This window comes from Pholis gunnellus (assembly GCF_910591455.1).
Source record: "Pholis gunnellus genome assembly, chromosome: 5".
NCBI classification, from domain to species: Eukaryota; Metazoa; Chordata; class Actinopteri; order Perciformes; family Pholidae; genus Pholis; species Pholis gunnellus.
In genome coordinates this window covers 913,247-936,124 of record NC_136531.1, presented here as the reverse complement: position 1 = coordinate 936,124, position 22,878 = coordinate 913,247, and the positions used below count along the sequence as shown (strand labels likewise).

Sequence of the window (22,878 nt, the reverse complement as noted above, 5' to 3'; positions counted from 1 at the left end):
GAGCCACCCGTCTGTAGTCCAACAGAGCGGCCTGCAGACTGAGCATTACAAACGTGTTGGGGGCATAGCTCAGTGGTAGAGCATTTGACTGCAGATCAAGAGGTCCCCAGTTCAACTCTGGGTGCCCCCTCTACAAATATAAGAAATTTCGGAAAAGCCAGTCTCTATAAAAGTATTGATTCCCAGCTTCAACTTGCTCATCTTCCGAAAAAAAAAAAAGTTGCTCATTTTTAAAAAAAACAAACAGTCGTCACCTCAACATGCTCAGTATTAACTTTAATTCTATCTGTTTGATATCGGACAAAAAACACTTTTACCACATTGCATGGAAAACTTGGCTGCAATGGCGGTCGACTCTGTCACTTTTACAATACACCGTAGTTGCACACTGCCTCCAGCAGAGCCACCCGTCTGTAGTCCAACAGAGCGGCCTGCAGACTGAGCATTACAAACGTGTTGGGGGTATAGCTCAGTGGTAGAGCATTTGACTGCAGATCAAGAGGTCCCCAGTTCAACTCTGGGTGCCCCCTCTACATATATAAAAAATTTAAGAGAAAAAAAAGTCTTTATAAAAGTAGTGATTCCCAGTTTCAACTTGCTCATCTTCCGAAAAAAAAAATCGCTCATTTGAAAAAAAAAAAAAAGTCATCACCTCAACATGCTCAGTATCAACTTTAATTCTATCTGTTTGATATCGGACAAAAAACACTTTTACCACATTGCATGGAAAACTTGGCTGCAATGGCGGTCGACTCTGTCACTTTTACAATACACCGTAGTTGCACACTGCCTCCAGCAGAGCCACCCGTCTGTAGTCCAACAGAGCGGCCTGCAGACTGAGCATTACAAACGTGTTGGGGGTATAGCTCAGTGGTAGAGCATTTGACTGCAGATCAAGAGGTCCCCAGTTCAACTCTGGGTGCCCCCTCTACATATATAAAAATTTAAGAGAAAAAAAAGTCTTTATAAAAGTAGTGATTCCCAGTTTCAACTTGCTCATCTTCCGAAAAAAAAAATCGCTCATTTGAAAAAAAAAAAAAAAGTCGTCACCTCAACATGCTCAGTATTAACTTTAATTCTATCTGTTTGATATCGGACAAAAAACACTTTTACCACATTGCATGGAAAACTTGGCTGCAATGGCGGTCGACTCTGTCACTTTTACAATACACCGTAGTTGCACACTGCCTCCAGCAGAGCCACCCGTCTGTAGTCCAACAGAGCGGCCTGCAGACTGAGCATTACAAACGTGTTGGGGGTATAGCTCAGTGGTAGAGCATTTGACTGCAGATCAAGAGGTCCCCAGTTCAACTCTGGGTGCCCCCTCTACATATATAAAAAATTTAAGAGAAAAAAAAGTCTTTATAAAAGTAGTGATTCCCAGTTTCAACTTGCTCATCTTCCGAAAAAAAAAAATCGCTCATTTGAAAAAAAAAAAAAAGTCATCACCTCAACATGCTCAGTATCAACTTTAATTCTATCTGTTTGATATCGGACAAAAAACACTTTTACCACATTGCATGGAAAACTTGGCTGCAATGGCGGTCGACTCTGTCACTTTTACAATACACCGTAGTTGCACACTGCCTCCAGCAGAGCCACCCGTCTGTAGTCCAACAGAGCGGCCTGCAGACTGAGCATTACAAACGTGTTGGGGGCATAGCTCAGTGGTAGAGCATTTGACTGCAGATCAAGAGGTCCCCAGTTCAACTCTGGGTGCCCCCTCTACAAATATAAGAAATTTCGGAAAAGCCAGTCTCTATAAAAGTATTGATTCCCAGCTTCAACTTGCTCATCTTCCGAAAAAAAAAAAAGTTGCTCATTTTTAAAAAAAACAAACAGTCGTCACCTCAACATGCTCAGTATTAACTTTAATTCTATCTGTTTGATATCGGACAAAAAACACTTTTACCACATTGCATGGAAAACTTGGCTGCAATGGCGGTCGACTCTGTCACTTTTACAATACACCGTAGTTGCACACTGCCTCCAGCAGAGCCACCCGTCTGTAGTCCAACAGAGCGGCCTGCAGACTGAGCATTACAAACGTGTTGGGGGTATAGCTCAGTGGTAGAGCATTTGACTGCAGATCAAGAGGTCCCCAGTTCAACTCTGGGTGCCCCCTCTACATATATAAAAAATTTAAGAGAAAAAAAAGTCTTTATAAAAGTAGTGATTCCCAGTTTCAACTTGCTCATCTTCCGAAAAAAAAAATCGCTCATTTGAAAAAAAAAAAAAAGTCATCACCTCAACATGCTCAGTATCAACTTTAATTCTATCTGTTTGATATCGGACAAAAAACACTTTTACCACATTGCATGGAAAACTTGGCTGCAATGGCGGTCGACTCTGTCACTTTTACAATACACCGTAGTTGCACACTGCCTCCAGCAGAGCCACCCGTCTGTAGTCCAACAGAGCGGCCTGCAGACTGAGCATTACAAACGTGTTGGGGGTATAGCTCAGTGGTAGAGCATTTGACTGCAGATCAAGAGGTCCCCAGTTCAACTCTGGGTGCCCCCTCTACATATATAAAAATTTAAGAGAAAAAAAAGTCTTTATAAAAGTAGTGATTCCCAGTTTCAACTTGCTCATCTTCCGAAAAAAAAAATCGCTCATTTAAAAAAAAAAAAAAAAGTCGTCACCTCAACATGCTCAGTATTAACTTTAATTCTATCTGTTTGATATCGGACAAAAAACACTTTTACCACATTGCATGGAAAACTTGGCTGCAATGGCGGTCGACTCTGTCACTTTTACAATACACCGTAGTTGCACACTGCCTCCAGCAGAGCCACCCGTCTGTAGTCCAACAGAGCGGCCTGCAGACTGAGCATTACAAACGTGTTGGGGGCATAGCTCAGTGGTAGAGCATTTGACTGCAGATCAAGAGGTCCCCAGTTCAACTCTGGGTGCCCCCTCTACAAATATAAGAAATTTCGGAAAAGCCAGTCTCTATAAAAGTATTGATTCCCAGCTTCAACTTGCTCATCTTCCGAAAAAAAAAAAAGTTGCTCATTTTTAAAAAAAACAAACAGTCGTCACCTCAACATGCTCAGTATTAACTTTAATTCTATCTGTTTGATATCGGACAAAAAACACTTTTACCACATTGCATGGAAAACTTGGCTGCAATGGCGGTCGACTCTGTCACTTTTACAATACACCGTAGTTGCACACTGCCTCCAGCAGAGCCACCCGTCTGTAGTCCAACAGAGCGGCCTGCAGACTGAGCATTACAAACGTGTTGGGGGTATAGCTCAGTGGTAGAGCATTTGACTGCAGATCAAGAGGTCCCCAGTTCAACTCTGGGTGCCCCCTCTACATATATAAAAAATTTAAGAGAAAAAAAAGTCTTTATAAAAGTAGTGATTCCCAGTTTCAACTTGCTCATCTTCCGAAAAAAAAAATCGCTCATTTGAAAAAAAAAAAAAAGTCATCACCTCAACATGCTCAGTATCAACTTTAATTCTATCTGTTTGATATCGGACAAAAAACACTTTTACCACATTGCATGGAAAACTTGGCTGCAATGGCGGTCGACTCTGTCACTTTTACAATACACCGTAGTTGCACACTGCCTCCAGCAGAGCCACCCGTCTGTAGTCCAACAGAGCGGCCTGCAGACTGAGCATTACAAACGTGTTGGGGGTATAGCTCAGTGGTAGAGCATTTGACTGCAGATCAAGAGGTCCCCAGTTCAACTCTGGGTGCCCCCTCTACATATATAAAAATTTAAGAGAAAAAAAAGTCTTTATAAAAGTAGTGATTCCCAGTTTCAACTTGCTCATCTTCCGAAAAAAAAAATCGCTCATTTAAAAAAAAAAAAAAAAGTCGTCACCTCAACATGCTCAGTATTAACTTTAATTCTATCTGTTTGATATCGGACAAAAAACACTTTTACCACATTGCATGGAAAACTTGGCTGCAATGGCGGTCGACTCTGTCACTTTTACAATACACCGTAGTTGCACACTGCCTCCAGCAGAGCCACCCGTCTGTAGTCCAACAGAGCGGCCTGCAGACTGAGCATTACAAACGTGTTGGGGGTATAGCTCAGTGGTAGAGCATTTGACTGCAGATCAAGAGGTCCCCAGTTCAACTCTGGGTGCCCCCTCTACATATATAAAAAATTTAAGAGAAAAAAAAGTCTTTATAAAAGTAGTGATTCCCAGTTTCAACTTGCTCATCTTCCGAAAAAAAAAAATCGCTCATTTGAAAAAAAAAAAAAAGTCATCACCTCAACATGCTCAGTATCAACTTTAATTCTATCTGTTTGATATCGGACAAAAAACACTTTTACCACATTGCATGGAAAACTTGGCTGCAATGGCGGTCGACTCTGTCACTTTTACAATACACCGTAGTTGCACACTGCCTCCAGCAGAGCCACCCGTCTGTAGTCCAACAGAGCGGCCTGCAGACTGAGCATTACAAACGTGTTGGGGGCATAGCTCAGTGGTAGAGCATTTGACTGCAGATCAAGAGGTCCCCAGTTCAACTCTGGGTGCCCCCTCTACAAATATAAGAAATTTCGGAAAAGCCAGTCTCTATAAAAGTATTGATTCCCAGCTTCAACTTGCTCATCTTCCGAAAAAAAAAAAAGTTGCTCATTTTTAAAAAAAACAAACAGTCGTCACCTCAACATGCTCAGTATTAACTTTAATTCTATCTGTTTGATATCGGACAAAAAACACTTTTACCACATTGCATGGAAAACTTGGCTGCAATGGCGGTCGACTCTGTCACTTTTACAATACACCGTAGTTGCACACTGCCTCCAGCAGAGCCACCCGTCTGTAGTCCAACAGAGCGGCCTGCAGACTGAGCATTACAAACGTGTTGGGGGTATAGCTCAGTGGTAGAGCATTTGACTGCAGATCAAGAGGTCCCCAGTTCAACTCTGGGTGCCCCCTCTACATATATAAAAAATTTAAGAGAAAAAAAAGTCTTTATAAAAGTAGTGATTCCCAGTTTCAACTTGCTCATCTTCCGAAAAAAAAAATCGCTCATTTGAAAAAAAAAAAAAAGTCATCACCTCAACATGCTCAGTATCAACTTTAATTCTATCTGTTTGATATCGGACAAAAAACACTTTTACCACATTGCATGGAAAACTTGGCTGCAATGGCGGTCGACTCTGTCACTTTTACAATACACCGTAGTTGCACACTGCCTCCAGCAGAGCCACCCGTCTGTAGTCCAACAGAGCGGCCTGCAGACTGAGCATTACAAACGTGTTGGGGGTATAGCTCAGTGGTAGAGCATTTGACTGCAGATCAAGAGGTCCCCAGTTCAACTCTGGGTGCCCCCTCTACATATATAAAAATTTAAGAGAAAAAAAAGTCTTTATAAAAGTAGTGATTCCCAGTTTCAACTTGCTCATCTTCCGAAAAAAAAAATCGCTCATTTAAAAAAAAAAAAAAAAGTCGTCACCTCAACATGCTCAGTATTAACTTTAATTCTATCTGTTTGATATCGGACAAAAAACACTTTTACCACATTGCATGGAAAACTTGGCTGCAATGGCGGTCGACTCTGTCACTTTTACAATACACCGTAGTTGCACACTGCCTCCAGCAGAGCCACCCGTCTGTAGTCCAACAGAGCGGCCTGCAGACTGAGCATTACAAACGTGTTGGGGGTATAGCTCAGTGGTAGAGCATTTGACTGCAGATCAAGAGGTCCCCAGTTCAACTCTGGGTGCCCCCTCTACATATATAAAAAATTTAAGAGAAAAAAAAGTCTTTATAAAAGTAGTGATTCCCAGTTTCAACTTGCTCATCTTCCGAAAAAAAAAAATCGCTCATTTGAAAAAAAAAAAAAAGTCATCACCTCAACATGCTCAGTATCAACTTTAATTCTATCTGTTTGATATCGGACAAAAAACACTTTTACCACATTGCATGGAAACCTTGGCTGCAATGGCGGTCGACTCTGTCACTTTTACAATACACCGTAGTTGCACACTGCCTCCAGCAGAGCCACCCGTCTGTAGTCCAACAGAGCGGCCTGCAGACTGAGCATTACAAACGTGTTGGGGGTATAGCTCAGTGGTAGAGCATTTGACTGCAGATCAAGAGGTCCCCAGTTCAACTCTGGGTGCCCCCTCTACAAATATAAGAAATTTCGGAAAAGCCAGTCTCTATAAAAGTAGTGATTCCCAGTTTCAACTTGCTCATCTTCCGAAAAACAAAAAAGTCACTCATTTTTAAAAAAAAAAAACAGTCGTCACCTCAACATGCTCAGTATTAACTTTAATTCTATCTGTTTGATATCGGACAAAAAACACTTTTACCACATTGCATGGAAAACTTGGCTGCAATGGCGGTCGACTCTGTCACTTTTACAATACACCGTAGTTGCACACTGCCTCCAGCAGAGCCACCCGTCTGTAGTCCAACAGAGCGGCCTGCAGACTGAGCATTACAAACGTGTTGGGGGTATAGCTAAGTGGTAGAGCATTTGACTGCAGATCAAGAGGTCCCCAGTTCAACTCTGGGTGCCCCCTCTACATATATAAAAAATTTCAGAAAAAAAAGTCTTTATAAAAGTAGTGATTCCCAGTTTCATCTTGCTCATCTTCCGAAAAAAAAAAAATCGCTCATTTAAAAAAAAAAAAAAAGTCGTCACCTCAACATGCTCAGTATTAACTTTAATTCTATCTGTTTGATATCGGACAAAAAACACTTTTACCACATTGCATGGAAAACTTGGCTGCAATGGCGGTCGACTCTGTCACTTTTACAATACACCGTAGTTGCACACTGCCTCCAGCAGAGCCACCCGTCTGTAGTCCAACAGAGCGGCCTGCAGACTGAGCATTACAAACGTGTTGGGGGCATAGCTCAGTGGTAGAGCATTTGACTGCAGATCAAGAGGTCCCCAGTTCAACTCTGGGTGCCCCCTCTACAAATATAAGAAATTTCGGAAAAGCCAGTCTCTATAAAAGTAGTGATTCCCAGCTTCAACTTGCTCATCTTCCGAAAAAAAAAAAAGTTGCTCATTTTTAAAAAAAACAAACAGTCGTCACCTCAACATGCTCAGTATTAACTTTAATTCTATCTGTTTGATATCGGACAAAAAACACTTTTACCACATTGCATGGAAAACTTGGCTGCAATGGCGGTCGACTCTGTCACTTTTACAATACACCGTAGTTGCACACTGCCTCCAGCAGAGCCACCCGTCTGTAGTCCAACAGAGCGGCCTGCAGACTGAGCATTACAAACGTGTTGGGGGTATAGCTCAGTGGTAGAGCATTTGACTGCAGATCAAGAGGTCCCCAGTTCAACTCTGGGTGCCCCCTCTACATATATAAAAAATTTAAGAGAAAAAAAAGTCTTTATAAAAGTAGTGATTCCCAGTTTCAACTTGCTCATCTTCCGAAAAAAAAAAATCGCTCATTTGAAAAAAAAAAAAAAGTCATCACCTCAACATGCTCAGTATCAACTTTAATTCTATCTGTTTGATATCGGACAAAAAACACTTTTACCACATTGCATGGAAAACTTGGCTGCAATGGCGGTCGACTCTGTCACTTTTACAATACACCGTAGTTGCACACTGCCTCCAGCAGAGCCACCCGTCTGTAGTCCAACAGAGCGGCCTGCAGACTGAGCATTACAAACGTGTTGGGGGTATAGCTCAGTGGTAGAGCATTTGACTGCAGATCAAGAGGTCCCCAGTTCAACTCTGGGTGCCCCCTCTACATATATAAAAATTTAAGAGAAAAAAAAGTCTTTATAAAAGTAGTGATTCCCAGTTTCAACTTGCTCATCTTCCGAAAAAAAAAAATCGCTCATTTAAAAAAAAAAAAAAAAGTCGTCACCTCAACATGCTCAGTATTAACTTTAATTCTATCTGTTTGATATCGGACAAAAAACACTTTTACCACATTGCATGGAAAACTTGGCTGCAATGGCGGTCGACTCTGTCACTTTTACAATACACCGTAGTTGCACACTGCCTCCAGCAGAGCCACCCGTCTGTAGTCCAACAGAGCGGCCTGCAGACTGAGCATTACAAACGTGTTGGGGGTATAGCTCAGTGGTAGAGCATTTGACTGCAGATCAAGAGGTCCCCAGTTCAACTCTGGGTGCCCCCTCTACAAATATAAGAAATTTCAGAAAAACAAGTCTTTATAAAAGTAGTGATTCCCAGTTTCAACCTGCTCATCTTCCGAAAAAAAAAAAAAATCGCTCATTTGAAAAAAAAAAAAAAGTCATCACCTCAACATGCTCAGTATCAACTTTAATTCTATCTGTTTGATATCGGACAAAAAACACTTTTACCACATTGCATGGAAAACTTGGCTGCAATGGCGGTCGACTCTGTCACTTTTACAATACACCGTAGTTGCACACTGCCTCCAGCAGAGCCACCCGTCTGTAGTCCAACAGAGCGGCCTGCAGACTGAGCATTACAAACGTGTTGGGGGTATAGCTCAGTGGTAGAGCATTTGACTGCAGATCAAGAGGTCCCCAGTTCAACTCTGGGTGCCCCCTCTACATATATAAAAATTTAAGAGAAAAAAAAGTCTTTATAAAAGTAGTGATTCCCAGTTTCAACTTGCTCATCTTCCGAAAAAAAAAAATCGCTCATTTAAAAAAAAAAAAAAAAGTCGTCACCTCAACATGCTCAGTATTAACTTTAATTCTATCTGTTTGATATCGGACAAAAAACACTTTTACCACATTGCATGGAAAACTTGGCTGCAATGGCGGTCGACTCTGTCACTTTTACAATACACCGTAGTTGCACACTGCCTCCAGCAGAGCCACCCGTCTGTAGTCCAACAGAGCGGCCTGCAGACTGAGCATTACAAACGTGTTGGGGGTATAGCTCAGTGGTAGAGCATTTGACTGCAGATCAAGAGGTCCCCAGTTCAACTCTGGGTGCCCCCTCTACAAATATAAGAAATTTCAGAAAAACAAGTCTTTATAAAAGTAGTGATTCCCAGTTTCAACCTGCTCATCTTCCGAAAAAAAAAAAAAATCGCTCATTTAAAAAAAAGAAAAAAGTCATCATCTCAACATGCTCAGTATTAACTTTAATTCTATCTGTTTGATATCGGACAAAAAACACTTTTACCACATTGCATGGAAAACTTGGCTGCAATGGCGGTCGACTCTGTCACTTTTACAATACACCGTAGTTGCACACTGCCTCCAGCAGAGCCACCCGTCTGTAGTCCAACAGAGCGGCCTGCAGACTGAGCATTACAAACGTGTTGGGGGTATAGCTCAGTGGTAGAGCATTTGACTGCAGATCAAGAGGTCCCCAGTTCAACTCTGGGTGCCCCCTCTACATATATAAAAAATTTAAGAGAAAAAAAAGTCTTTATAAAAGTAGTGATTCCCAGTTTCAACTTGCTCATCTTCCAAAAAAAAAAAATCGCTCATTTGAAAAAAAAAAAAAAGTCATCACCTCAACATGCTCAGTATCAACTTTAATTCTATCTGTTTGATATCGGACAAAAAACACTTTTACCACATTGCATGGAAAACTTGGCTGCAATGGCGGTCGACTCTGTCACTTTTACAATACACCGTAGTTGCACACTGCCTCCAGCAGAGCCACCCGTCTGTAGTCCAACAGAGCGGCCTGCAGACTGAGCATTACAAACGTGTTGGGGGTATAGCTCAGTGGTAGAGCATTTGACTGCAGATCAAGAGGTCCCCAGTTCAACTCTGGGTGCCCCCTCTACATATATAAAAATTTAAGAGAAAAAAAAGTCTTTATAAAAGTAGTGATTCCCAGTTTCAACTTGCTCATCTTCCGAAAAAAAAAAATCGCTCATTTAAAAAAAAAAAAAAAAGTCGTCACCTCAACATGCTCAGTATTAACTTTAATTCTATCTGTTTGATATCGGACAAAAAACACTTTTACCACATTGCATGGAAAACTTGGCTGCAATGGCGGTCGACTCTGTCACTTTTACAATACACCGTAGTTGCACACTGCCTCCAGCAGAGCCACCCGTCTGTAGTCCAACAGAGCGGCCTGCAGACTGAGCATTACAAACGTGTTGGGGGTATAGCTCAGTGGTAGAGCATTTGACTGCAGATCAAGAGGTCCCCAGTTCAACTCTGGGTGCCCCCTCTACAAATATAAGAAATTTCAGAAAAGCCAGTCTCTATAAAAGTAGTGATTCCCAGTTTCAACTTGCTCATCTTCCGAAAAAAAAAAATCGCTCATTTAAAAAAAAAAAAAAAAGTCGTCACCTCAACATGCTCAGTATTAACTTTAATTCTATCTGTTTGATATCGGACAAAAAACACTTTTACCACATTGCATGGAAAACTTGGCTGCAATGGCGGTCGACTCTGTCACTTTTACAATACACCGTAGTTGCACACTGCCTCCAGCAGAGCCACCCGTCTGTAGTCCGTTGCAACGTTGAGTTAGTGTGTGATCGTGTTCAACTATTAGACATCCTAATTATTATCCTATTTGGTTGGTTGGCTCAAGAGTTCTGACTCACAAAAGCCATGTCAGCTCGGTTATGTTAGCCTTAGTATTAGCTTTAAGGTACATCGTCAAGTAAGAAACTACTTTATAGTTATTTCAAAAGCATTGAATGTATCCCAACATAAAAAAGGACGAGTGAAAATCGATACACTCCTTTATTATCGACCCTGTGTTGGACTACATTGTCAATAAAGACAGAAACAAATTATACATTTACGGCTGTTCCTGTCGTGAAACAAGCTAATTTCCATGGAATTTGCATAATGCATCAGGGGGGCGGTACTGGTGTATATGTACATATATATATATACCACCATTGTATGATGATGACGTGGACCTGCTCAGCCTCCTGAGCTGGAAATTGTACTTACTCATGCTGCAGTCAGGTGTCGTGGATACCAGCGTCCTTTATAGATGAGAGTGAGTCATGCAGTCATGAGTTCTGTCATGCTGCCGTACAGGTCCATATAAAGCCAGAACAACTGGATCTGCTGTTGCCACAGTAATGAGGAAAAAAAATCCAACTTCTGCTGCATTTCTTCCTGTTTTCTTTCCTGTGTGGTCAAAAGGTCCAATTCCCACATGACCTGGGCCAGGGGGAAACCGGACACACATGCACACACACACACACACACACACACACACACACACACACACACACACACACACACACACACACATGTATAGAGAATATATCAGTAATATGTAATGTCTCAGCTCAGGTACCAAACATGAGGTGTAGACTTAGGATTGATTTACATCCAGGGTTAAATGTGTGTCCAATGTGTCTGAAAGTCTATGGAAGCAAATAATAGTCATAAAAATTCACACCAATTATAGTTTTAAAAGCAAAATATTTCAGTGGAATTTTAGTAGTGGGTCAATTTCGCAATGAAGTATTCAGATGCTTAAAACAGTCTCATCTTTATGGCCATCATTCAGAAAACAACTCTTAACTTTATTACTGTTTTGTGTGTTTTTCCATGTGGCCGTACTTTAGTTTATCACATATAAAAAGCCTGATTTGTGATGTGACAGTTGTCTTAGTGTAACTGAATGAGGTCAAATGGAGACTGTGGCTCAACTGAGAATCTTTGTTGTTGTACATGTGAAGTCGTTGTAGCCTTGTAACGTTTGTATTTTTATTTGTGTGTGTGGTATGGTTAGGTCACTTGACGAATATATCTGTGAGTACATCACCTGTTGTTTATTTTGAGGCGATGTTTGTCATTTTATTTACGCTCAGCGTGTAGAGCTCACATATTGTCATATCTTACTCTGAATGAAAAGGTTTATTTCGACCAAATCAGAATGGATGATTGTCTGAAAGACAAACCAAGACGGTTTTGACGAGTTTTATTTTGCGTGTGTCGAGGTTTAAATGAAGAGTGTTTAAAACTTACACACACCTGCGAGAATATACTGACAATCGCCGGTTGTTGGTGGCCAGCTGGATAATTTAAACAAAACATATTAACACGTATTTTTGAACATATTGCCCAACACAAGTGCTTTAGCTTATTTTGTGTTAGAAGAAAAGCTCAAGCATTTTCAGCAGATGTTTCCGAAATGTTGCCTCACAAGTTAACGTACAGTCTTTGAAAGAACATAAAACAATAATGTAGTTTTCTTTCCCAGCAATTAAACAATAACCAAAACAACAAATGAAACCTGATATGTCCTTTGTCAGCCTTGTTTTCAGACTATACATCTGTGCACCGCTGGGCTTTGGGTATCGGCTGATATCGAGTACCCATCGATCAGTGTTTGATTAATAAACTGTATGCATCGCGGTCAGTAAGTGACTGGGATCATTCTTTTATTTGTAAGACTTTGCTTTCTAAACTGACATGAATAAAAAGTTATTTATTAAAATAATGGTTTCCAATCAGGCTGATCTCATCCAGCATTCGTAGCTATACCTACGAAAAACGATGCGCCATTTTTTTCTGTTATCAACGTAATCATGAACGAGGAAGTATAAAGATCGCTCCCACACTTGGAGGCCTCCAGCAGACCGTTGTTCGTTCCCCGTGAACGAGAAACAAGAAGTCAACTTTGATTTATTTTACTTTCTTCTAAACCGAACCAAGAAGGTTTGTTGCCCAAACCAAACCGAGTTGTTTGCTTATTTTTTAAAAGACTGAACGCACATAACGAGCAGAAATTGCCACGTGTGGCTGGACTTTCGTAGGAAAAACGCACGAACAACGAGGAGTAACTTTTAGTAAGATATCATACGAACCGTTTTACGAAGATACGTTGATCGGATACCAGATCCAAGTATTCGGTGCGGCTTTAGCTTTCCCGAAAAAATGTGCATCTAAGTTGAAACAGCTTACTATGACACGTATGTACGTTTATTGTTTGGCAGTGTAGTAAACATGACGGGAGAAAAAGAGGAAGTGAGGTTGTGTAAAGAGTGACAACTGTCGACGTTGACTTATTGTGTAAGTTAAGTACGTAAGTTGAAACCAACCGCCGAGATTTGTTTCAATTCACGATGTTGACGTCGTGTTTTAAACTCTAGCTACTGGTGTTGGTTGACGTGTTTCGTTTTTTTTTACGATGGAGTTTTCTGAGTGATTTGTAAGTTTTACTTTCACAAGGAAGTGGAAGATGGTGAATCTGAAACCCGATTGGTGTCAGTAGTGTGTGTGACGGCGGTCGTGCTGTTGAAGGTGTGTGACAGTGTGTGATGTTCTGAGAAGTTGTCACCTCCTCCTGCACAAATAAAAGGCTTCCCTCAGTGCTTCACCCTCACAGCTGCTCCTCATTGTGACGTTTGTATATTTAGCTGCTCTGTTCCACTTCCTCTATTGTTGACGTCGGGAAAACGCACAACAATACCGACATGATTCCCCCCCCCCCAGCATCCTCCCCCCTTTTTTCCCTCCCTCACGCCTTCCCCTTGACTCCTCACTCGCTCTCATCAAAGCAGAAAGAAACCGTGGAGTGATTCACTCAACGGGCAGCCATGTTTTTCCAGATCACACACAGTGATATGGAGATCTGGGAGGGAAACTCCACCAGATATTACTCACAATCACAAGCAGGAAACATCTCTCGCTTCTACTTGATTTTTAAACTTTCTGCTCATTTTATCTTTGTTCTCTAATCAATGACTGACGTTGGATCAATGAGTTTGAACTTCACTGTACTTCAGAAGTTCTGGAGTGAGATGTCATACGGAGTTTGATCAGAAGATCAGCATCATCTCTTAGATGATTGTTTAACTGAGAATGTATTTTAAAGATATTAGAACTTCTTCTGTTGCCGCTCAAGAAACATGATTTGTTAACATACAAGAAAAATAAAGAAATGTTGATTCTTAATTGTGTCTTTTTCAAACAAAATAATCAAAAAGAAGAAGAAAAAAAAGAGCATTATCAATAAAACCCGAACGATACCCGTCCCTACGTAACATCAATTCATGGAATACATTGTGTATAGATGGATAAGTAATAATTGACGTGTAATTTCAATAAATCAGTTTCGTCATTTTCTGATGTGATGATGACATCAGCTGCATCTCCAGACTGAACTTGTATTTTCTCAGCCCAGCTATTCGTTCCATCACACAATTGAATCATGAATGTGTTGCCCTTTCACTGTAAAGGCCGACTATATCTCAGACAGTCTGTTCAGTGTTGATGGGGGGGGGGGGGGGGGCTGCATCTTGCAGCTGGTAATCGTGAAAGAATCTCATCAGTCTGGAAAACACTGTGAAGCGTCTTGTGAGCGACTAAATGCTGTTTCAGATTGAAACAAAAATAAAGTGAATTATTATTTATTTAAAAATGTTGAACTCATAAACGTTTTAGCAGCAGCAGCGTTCAGACGAATCTAAATCCTTAAAACTACAACCTTTCTACTTAACAAAGTGACTACGAGTGTCTGAGTGGACAAAATATCCAATTTGTTCTTAGTTATCTAAATATGAGAATATCAACTACAGCTGAATTCATGTTTCTGAACCTCTTCCAGTCTTTTTTAGGGGGAGACAGCAGATCAACAGTAGAAGAGCATTTAATACCAGCAACGTGCATTCTCTCTAGTGTCCACCAGGGGGCGACTCCTCTGGTTGTATAGAAGTCTATGAGAAAATGACTCTACTTCTCTCTTGATTTATTACCTCAGTAAACATTGTAAACATGAGTTTATGGTCTCAATCTCTAGTTTCAAGTCTTCTTCAATACAGCATGATGTTCATTTAGTAAATGATGGTCCATTTAGAGTCACACAGACCATAAAGCAGGGGATGCTTTAGGGGCGGGGCTACACAGTGATTGACAGGTCTCTACCAGAGACGTATACAACGTCTCTACGTCACTCCTCCTCAGTCCAAATATGGTCACTTCCTGTTCACTGGTTGCAAAATAAACAAGATGGCGACGTCCAAAACACTGAACTGGAAGCTTCAAAACGTCCACAAACCAATGAGTGACATCACGGTATATACATCCACTTATTATTTAGTCTGTTAATTAAATACACAGGTGTGGTGCTAAATTTCACATATTTCTGATCACTCAAAGATTAGATAGAAATTATCAACAATTCCTCCAAAATAGCACATTTTGACATTCAGACGTTGAGGAACACCACAGAAAAAGCTCTCGCTGGGATTTGGTATCAAACACTTGACATTTGGAGATTTCTGCAAGAACTGCATTTTTCTGAGAGCACTTCTGCTCAGAAACTTCCTTATTGTCAATAAACCGAGTACAGTCATGCATCCTCTGAATGCCCTCTGTCTCTAGTTTGTGGTTTGTAAAGTTTCATCCGGCTGTGATTCTCCACTGTGGCTTCAGGACGGTTTCTTCTGCAGCGTCTGAGAGACGGCGTTCTGCTCGAGGTCAGGAGGTGAAGTGTTACGTCACATTTCTTATGCTTCAGTTAATTCACACTTTTAATCCCGAGTGAGAGGTGTGCTCATCTCCAGAGGAATGAAGTCAATACAAAGTGAAAACTCATCAGAACAGTTTGTTTAAGTTTAAGTATTTGAATAAATTCAAATAATAATGTTTTCCAGACAATGTTCTTGATCTTTGATGCTTTTTCATCACAATCATCATCAACGGCCTCAAAGTGTTACTTTGTGTAAATAAAGTATCATTTGAAAATGAAAACCGTTTCCCTTCCAAAGTGTGAATAAACTGGAGCAGCTAGAACCAGAAGCTGGTCTCCTGGTGATCCTTTATCGGAGCCGGTCTTCACTACAGACCTGATGAACAGACCTGCTGGACCAGCAGAGTCCTGACCTGCAGAGTCCTGACCTGAGTTTGAACTCTGCCGGGAACAGAGCGGCTGTTTGCTTCGTCCTGCGAACCGGCTGCGCTGACGGAGGACAGAAAGTCTCTCTATTAATTAGATCAGGATATTGGACAGGAAGTTAATTAACACTCTCCCTCACACACACACACGCACACACACACACACACACATACGGACACACACACACACACACACACGCACACACACACATGTCCAGGTTTAAAAAGGGGAAGTAGTGAAGTGAGAGGAGACAAAACCAAGAAGCGGCCTTTAAAGGAGCTAAATCAGACAGTCTGACTTCAGCTAACTCAATAAGAGTTCAACTAACTCTGAACCTCCTGAATCCTCCTCCTGTGCCGGTCGTCTGGTCTTTGTGGCTCTAAACTCGTTATAGCTTCTGAAACTATTCATCTAAGTGAGAGTACGTCTACATTACAACTAAAGAGCATCTTGAAACATTCAAACACAATCCATGTTGACTTCATCAGAAAATACCTTTTAATTTAAAATTCAATTCACTTTGAAATACTCAATTCTGCACTTTGGGGCGCAATTTTAATTTGCAAACACAAATAGGAAACAATTAATTGGAAAAAGATTTTCAAAGCTCGAGACCATCTCGTGGTGATGAGGCGTCACTGTGTTTATTCAAAGGTTCCCAAAGAGGCTTCCAGTTGAAAATCTCCAAACTGTTCAGAGGAGCTCTTGTGAGCTTGTTTTGTTCGCGTCTGTTTATCTAAACTTTATATTCTGGACAAACATTCTTTCATGACAAAGACCGAAACGACCATTTTCGTAGGAGCCGATGAGCAGATCTGGAGAGCTGATGAGCTCGTCCGTACGAAGTCTGAAGCAGACGACCTGTTTGAAAAACTATGGAAAACTAAACAGATGATAAAAAGCATTGAAATGCTCGTCTATCATACGACGCTGGTTAGAGCGGTGATGATGATGTCAGGAAATTGTTGTCAAAGAAGTGGCACAACATAACTACTTCATTAAGTTTAAGAAAAGATCATCATTCGGGTTGAAACAGCTGAAGCGACGTTACTGAAGTACGGAAGTTACGTCACAAAAAACCCCGACGTTGAACTAACAGCCGCGTCCGTCCCGTCCACTTCATGCTTCCTGTTCATGGCCTCGTGCATTACACTGGAGATCTAGGAATCACAGAGCGTTTATGTTTCGTAGCTTCAAACGTTTGCAAAAAGCCGCCTGAAGAAACAAGATCATGTAGAAACACAGCTGAGGAAGACGAGGATCAAAACACCACGACTCAAAACTGGCTCCTGATGAAGAGGAGTCACCTCTGTGCTTCTAGTCTATGATGTCACACACCTGTGACTTCCTGACAGACACACACACGCACGCACACACACACACACACGCACGCACGCACGCACGCACACACACACACACACACACACACACACACACACACACACACACACACAGTACATCTCCTTCCTCTCCCGGACACACTGGGAATTCCAGGATGCACAGCGAGGACTGACAGCAAGCAACTCTGTAAACCTGACACCCTTTCAAGTTGTCACACACACACACACACACACACATGTGCACATGTACACACACACACACGTACACACACACACACACTGCAGGCATTAGTGAAATGAAGAGACACACTTCATCCTGTCAGCAGTGTGTCCTCAGTCCGTCAGTCACGCCGTGCACGAAGGTAAAAGGTCAACGTTTCCATTGGTCCATGACCGTGTGTGTGTGTGTGTGTGTGTGTGTGTGTGTGTGTGTGTGTGTGTGTGTGTGTGTGTGATTAGTCCAGGAATAGCAGCAGAGGGATGCCTGCTTCCTCTGCAGTGAGGAAGAATCTGCCCGTGACCCCGTGACCCTGAAAACAAACGCTGAGCCTTCTGGGAAACGGTTGCGTTTGACTTTAAATCCTTTCGGTCGTCGATGTTTACGTTTTTTTACGAGGTCAGATGTGTCCAAATCGTTCTGACCTCGAAACCTCTTTAATGACGCTCAGAGAATATGTTCACGTCGCTGTAATAAACTCCTTTAATGTTGTTTCTGTTCACCAGAATGATGCGTTTGATGTGTTTGCACAAAAGGAAACAGCTGACTGGCATTAAAGTGAGTTTGTTGTGCTCTGTTTGCATTTCAACAACAATAATCCCGACAGATTACAACCGCCGTCGTTTTGTTGTTTGGTTGACTCATAACTAATAACTGATGACGTAATGCCTCCACAACTCAAATCCACTGAAAGTTGTGAATGTAATCTTCAGATTATAATCCAGTGAAGTTGTAAATGGCGGTCAGCGGTGTATTTATGGTGACGTCATATATTTAAAGGTGAACGTTGATCCGGACGTGAACAAAATAATCACCGAAAGTCTTTTAATACAGAGACGATGACACTTTATCTCCTTTAGACATAACGGACAAACACATGATGTCCAATGGCTTCTGATGCAGTCGGGGAAAATAATCCGCGTCAAGGCACCAAACGTCCCCTTTAAGAGCACCCATGGGTGCTCAGGTCTCCTTGCTCCTAATAAGGAAGGTGGTGAGTCTTTCCTGCACGAGGAGAGGAACAGGAGCCCTGGAGCAGATCAAACGAGGACCAGAGTCAAGTCAGCCACAGAGAGAAATAACACTTCCTCTACGGGACCTTCAAAGTAAAACGTTGAATAAATGTCAGAAATATAAAGTGAAAATAAAATCTGAAAGGTAGAAAGTGATAAATGAAGGTGCTCCGCCTGGTTTGTTTCCCTTCGTGGTATTTTTAAATAGCGGTGATGCTAATTTATCCAAAGTCAGTTTCAAAATAATGCTTAAGGTTTTATATTATATTTACAGTTTGTTTTAATGTAGCATATCGTTTGAATGGAATCAGCTGTTTTGCCTTTGGACTGATTCTTCTTGTTCAGTGTTAATCTGCTGTAGGCATAGTTACCAAATAGTCAGTAGTCTTCACTTGTCAAACACATTTATTTTGTTTGCTGGTGCGACAGAGATCAGTTTTTATGACATTTTCGTGCAAATTCCACTCATTTTATTTTATTTTGAAAGCAAAGCCGCACCATTTCCGGTACGATTCGGCCCCTCGCTGTCTGACTTGATGGTTGAAATTTGTGGAGGGAGGGCGGCCCTGCTTCTGTGTGGAAAAAAAAGCTTCTCACTGCTTGAGACGCAACCAGAGAGGAGAAGCGCGAGAGGCGAGAACGACCTGATCCGGCGGAGAAGCACCGGAGGACGGAGACACGTGGGGGGTGGGAGACACGGGGGGGTGGGGGGTGTTGGGGGGCATGCAGGGAGGAGCTATCGAAGAGAGGGACGTTTAGATAAAACGGCTACTTGCAGTCAAAGCGAAGTGAGAGAGGAATCGGACTTTTGCTGCGGAGCGTCCAGAGAATTACGCACGAGCGCGCCATTCCAAAGGTGAACCAACTCTTTACGCACGGACCGCTGGAGATGCTGCGTTATTGATACATTCATTTGCGATTCTGGACTCGTGATCTGATCACCTCTGGAGTTTGGACCAGAACGCGGCCGCATGGAGCACTTTGGCACATGTGGATGAATTATTATTATTATAAATCACACATTTGGAGACATCTGGACTCGTCGCAGGGGCTTCTCGGGACTCTCTCTCACTGCAGACCGGTGTGATCGGAGCTGCGTGGTGGAGCCTTCGTGTATCGGGACACTCTGCATCACGCACCCTTGACGTCTCCTGAGAGTTTTCAGGACAGCGGTGTGGACAGAGTCAGACACGTCTAGCCCGCGCGTGAGTCACCGTGAACAAACCCACGGGACAAGCGGCGCTTACAGGCGGTGACACACTCAAGGGGGGATATTTAACGGTGCGTACCTCGCGCCACCGGGACGAGGCTCGGGGTGATTTGGACGCCGAGGTGCTCAATGCCCAGCCGGTCGCTTGCGGCTCCTCAGGCTGGGCGGCAACAACATGAGGTCCTGGGTCCTGCTGCTGCTGCTTGCTGCGCTCTCAGCGGCCCGTCTGCGGCTCGGCAGCGCTGAGGTAAGACCGGGAGGGGGGGCGGGGGGGGGGGGGGGGGGGGGACGTATGACCTCTAGTCGGTGAGGGGGGAACCGACAGACACGGATTATCCAGTCACGGTTGAACTAAATGAACAGATGTAGTGGTGGATTACATGTGGTGATTATTATAAGGGCAGAAATAACATTTGACTTTTCACTTCTCATATTTGAAGGCACAGTCAGTCAGTGGTCAGTCCGCTCCGTGATAATGAGATGAGTCGAGTCTGCATGTGTGTGAGAGAGACACACTGAGGAAGAACAGCTGGTTGTTGTGGACCATGAAGTCCTCCCCTTGATGGAGATGCTTGATTTCCAAAGAATAAAAACAGGAAGCTGATGTTTAGTGACTTCGTGTTCTGTCTCCTGAGAACCTCCGTCACTCTTGACATGCATTTGATTCTGAAGCTGATGTTTTTGTGGAACAGTTTAACTGCAGGGCAAAAAAGCACAACGCACTGTGTGTGTGTGTGTGTTTGTGCATGTGACAGCATGTCCATCAGTCTATCCAGTTTTACCTCTGTGACTCTGCAGCTTGTGCCGAATGAGAGATGTGTCGCTTTGACATTCCGTCTTGGACAGACGATGTCGAGGCAGCTCCACCTGCACTGACTGACCGTCCTGTCATGTGACCTGTTCCTTCACAGCTGGGACCTTATTCAGCCCGTGATTCACACCTGTTTCTTGAGATTGCAGCGAAAAGAAACCGATCAAATAGAAAAGAAAGAAGTCTTTCTTTCAGTAAACTCCTCCTGACATGAAGCTACACCGTGTTATCTACTCGTCAATCACATCATTGATATCTGATCAATAACTATCCTCTCTCACCTAGTGCATGTGAGCTGTGCCTTATTTGGTGCTCTTTGTGCACGTGAACGTGCCTTTTAGTGCATGTGAGCGTGCCCCACTGTTATCCTCTCATACGACGGTTACAGCCGATAACGTCGTCCAGACTGACGGCGTCGTCGTGGAAACGCAGCGCTTGTTACTTGTGTTTCTTACCACTACAGATAATTACAGTTCACACCGTGCAAATAAGACGCTACACACACACTGTGGTGAGAGTTGAGCTGCAAAAGGGAGACGTTTAGTGCCTTGTTTAAGAGCACTGTGGATGAAAACAACGTATCCTCATACATCGGTTTATACGACATCCAACAAAAACGTTACTCCTCATTTCTTTGTGCGTTTTCCTACAAAAGTCCAGCAACACGTATCAATTTCTGCTCGTTACATGAACACAGTCTCTTCAAAATAAACTTCCATCTTTACAGGAAACTACTTAGTTAGGTTGAGACAACTAAACTACTTACTTGGATTTAGACAATAAAACTAAACATAGCACAAAAAGTAAGGAAAGAAATTTGTTTGGTAGATTAATTCTTTGTTGTAACGATGCTTCTTGGCAATGAATCTTATACGTTGGAAAGTCTGTTTATTTCCCTTTTAAATGGAGCCACATTCATGAGGAACATACATTTGTGGGATGAGCAGCAGAGCTGAGTTTGTGGGTTGCGTCCATGAGAAATTTGTCAAATCTTGTCTGCCGATGCCAAACAGCTGATTCTGCCATTGACTCTTGTTTGGTGTTTGGTGGATTGGATGATTGAAGTCTGAAGAAACAAGACATATCGGCAATTTAAACAATGTATTCATTTAACAAACAGGAGCCTCAGTAGCGTGGAAGACCCACACACAGCCACACCAGCCTGGCTCCACCCAGGCTGATCCCACAAGTGTTCAATGGGGTTGAGGTCAGGACTGCTGGCAGGCCATTCCATCTTCTCTACTCCCACAGTCTGCAGGTCGTCTCTGATGAACCGCTCTGTTTGGCATTGGCAGAGAAGATTTGGCAAGTTTTTCATGAGTGCAACCCACATACTCAGCTCTGCTGCTCATCCCACAAATGCATGTTCCTTACAAATGTGGCTCCATTTAAAAGGGAAATAAACAGGCTTTCCAACGGTATAAGATGTATTACCAAGAAGCATCGTTACAATAGAGAAATAATCTACCAAACACAAATTTCCTTACTTTCTGTGCTATATTTAGACAAAGATTTCCGTTTGAGTTAAAATAACTACAGAACTACAACTAGATACTAGATAAGTACAGAAGTTACATAACAAATAACTCAACGTTGTGATTTCCGGTCACAATGTAATGCACCGCAATTCCTACTCATCTCAGGAAGTAATTTCGTAATCTGAAGAAGTATAAAGACCACAAAAGCCCACCAAACAGAGATCTTTCCTCCAGCAGAAGTCACAGCCAGATGTTATTAGAGTCATATACATAAACATGAAATGTGACTTCTGCATTCAACTCATCCCCAGTTTATTGTGAAGTGCCCGGGGGAGCAGTGTCTTAGGGACACGTAGCAGTCAAGGATCGAACTGCCGAACCTTACGGTTGCCAGACGACCCGCTCAACCCATTGAGCCACAGCTGCCCACGTCACGTAACTTGCGTACTTCAAGTACGTCTGTAGTTTATTTTAACCAAACCTGAAGACAAAAGTTTATTTTGAAAAGACTGGATTCATGTAACGAGCAGAAATGTACACGTGTTGCTGGAAAACACACGAAAAATGAGCGACAACCGCTTATGATAATAAGCTGTCAACCGTTGCACAAGGATACGTTGATACATTTCTGTCTGCGCACAGATCCTGTCACCTCGATTAGCCTCACAACTGTGCAAGATACAGTCATGAAATCATACAGATGTGTATTTGTGATCAGAATGAAGGCGGAGTTCGAGGATCCGAGGAATCGGCACCAGAATTACATACAAACCTGGAAGAAAGCCCGGAGTTCTATCCACCCGTCCACCGCCGTGTGCTCCCCGTGTGCTATCTGTTGTTGTTGTTCGTGCTTCCCTGTTTGCGATGATGAATGAATACAAAGTGGTTCTTTGGGTCACAGAGGAAGAACCGTGCGTTACTCTTCATTGGTTGAGCTGTTCAAACCTGCGATCCTGTAACCTGCAGCCTGTTCGTCACAGAAACTGTTAACGTGCTCGTCTTCGTGTGCAGACGTCTTTCAGACCTCTGACGTGTTTTTCTTTATATTCAAAAGAACAC

General features: G+C 42.5%; 1 protein-coding gene across 1 annotated transcript in view; it reads left to right on the top strand.

Moving 5' to 3' along the window:
• Nucleotides 1–19,059: 19,059 nt before the first annotated feature.
• LOC306696205 (uncharacterized protein) overlaps nucleotides 19,060–22,878 on the top strand; it is a gene marked incomplete at its 3' end in the record, with an annotated part of 13,154 nt that continues 9,335 nt past the window's right edge. Inside the window, exon 1 of the mRNA XM_079159758.1 lies at nucleotides 19,060–19,777. Coding sequence (XP_079015884.1) covers nucleotides 19,706–19,777 — 72 coding nt within the window. The 5' untranslated portion in view covers nucleotides 19,060–19,705. The remainder of the gene's footprint in view (nucleotides 19,778–22,878) is intronic.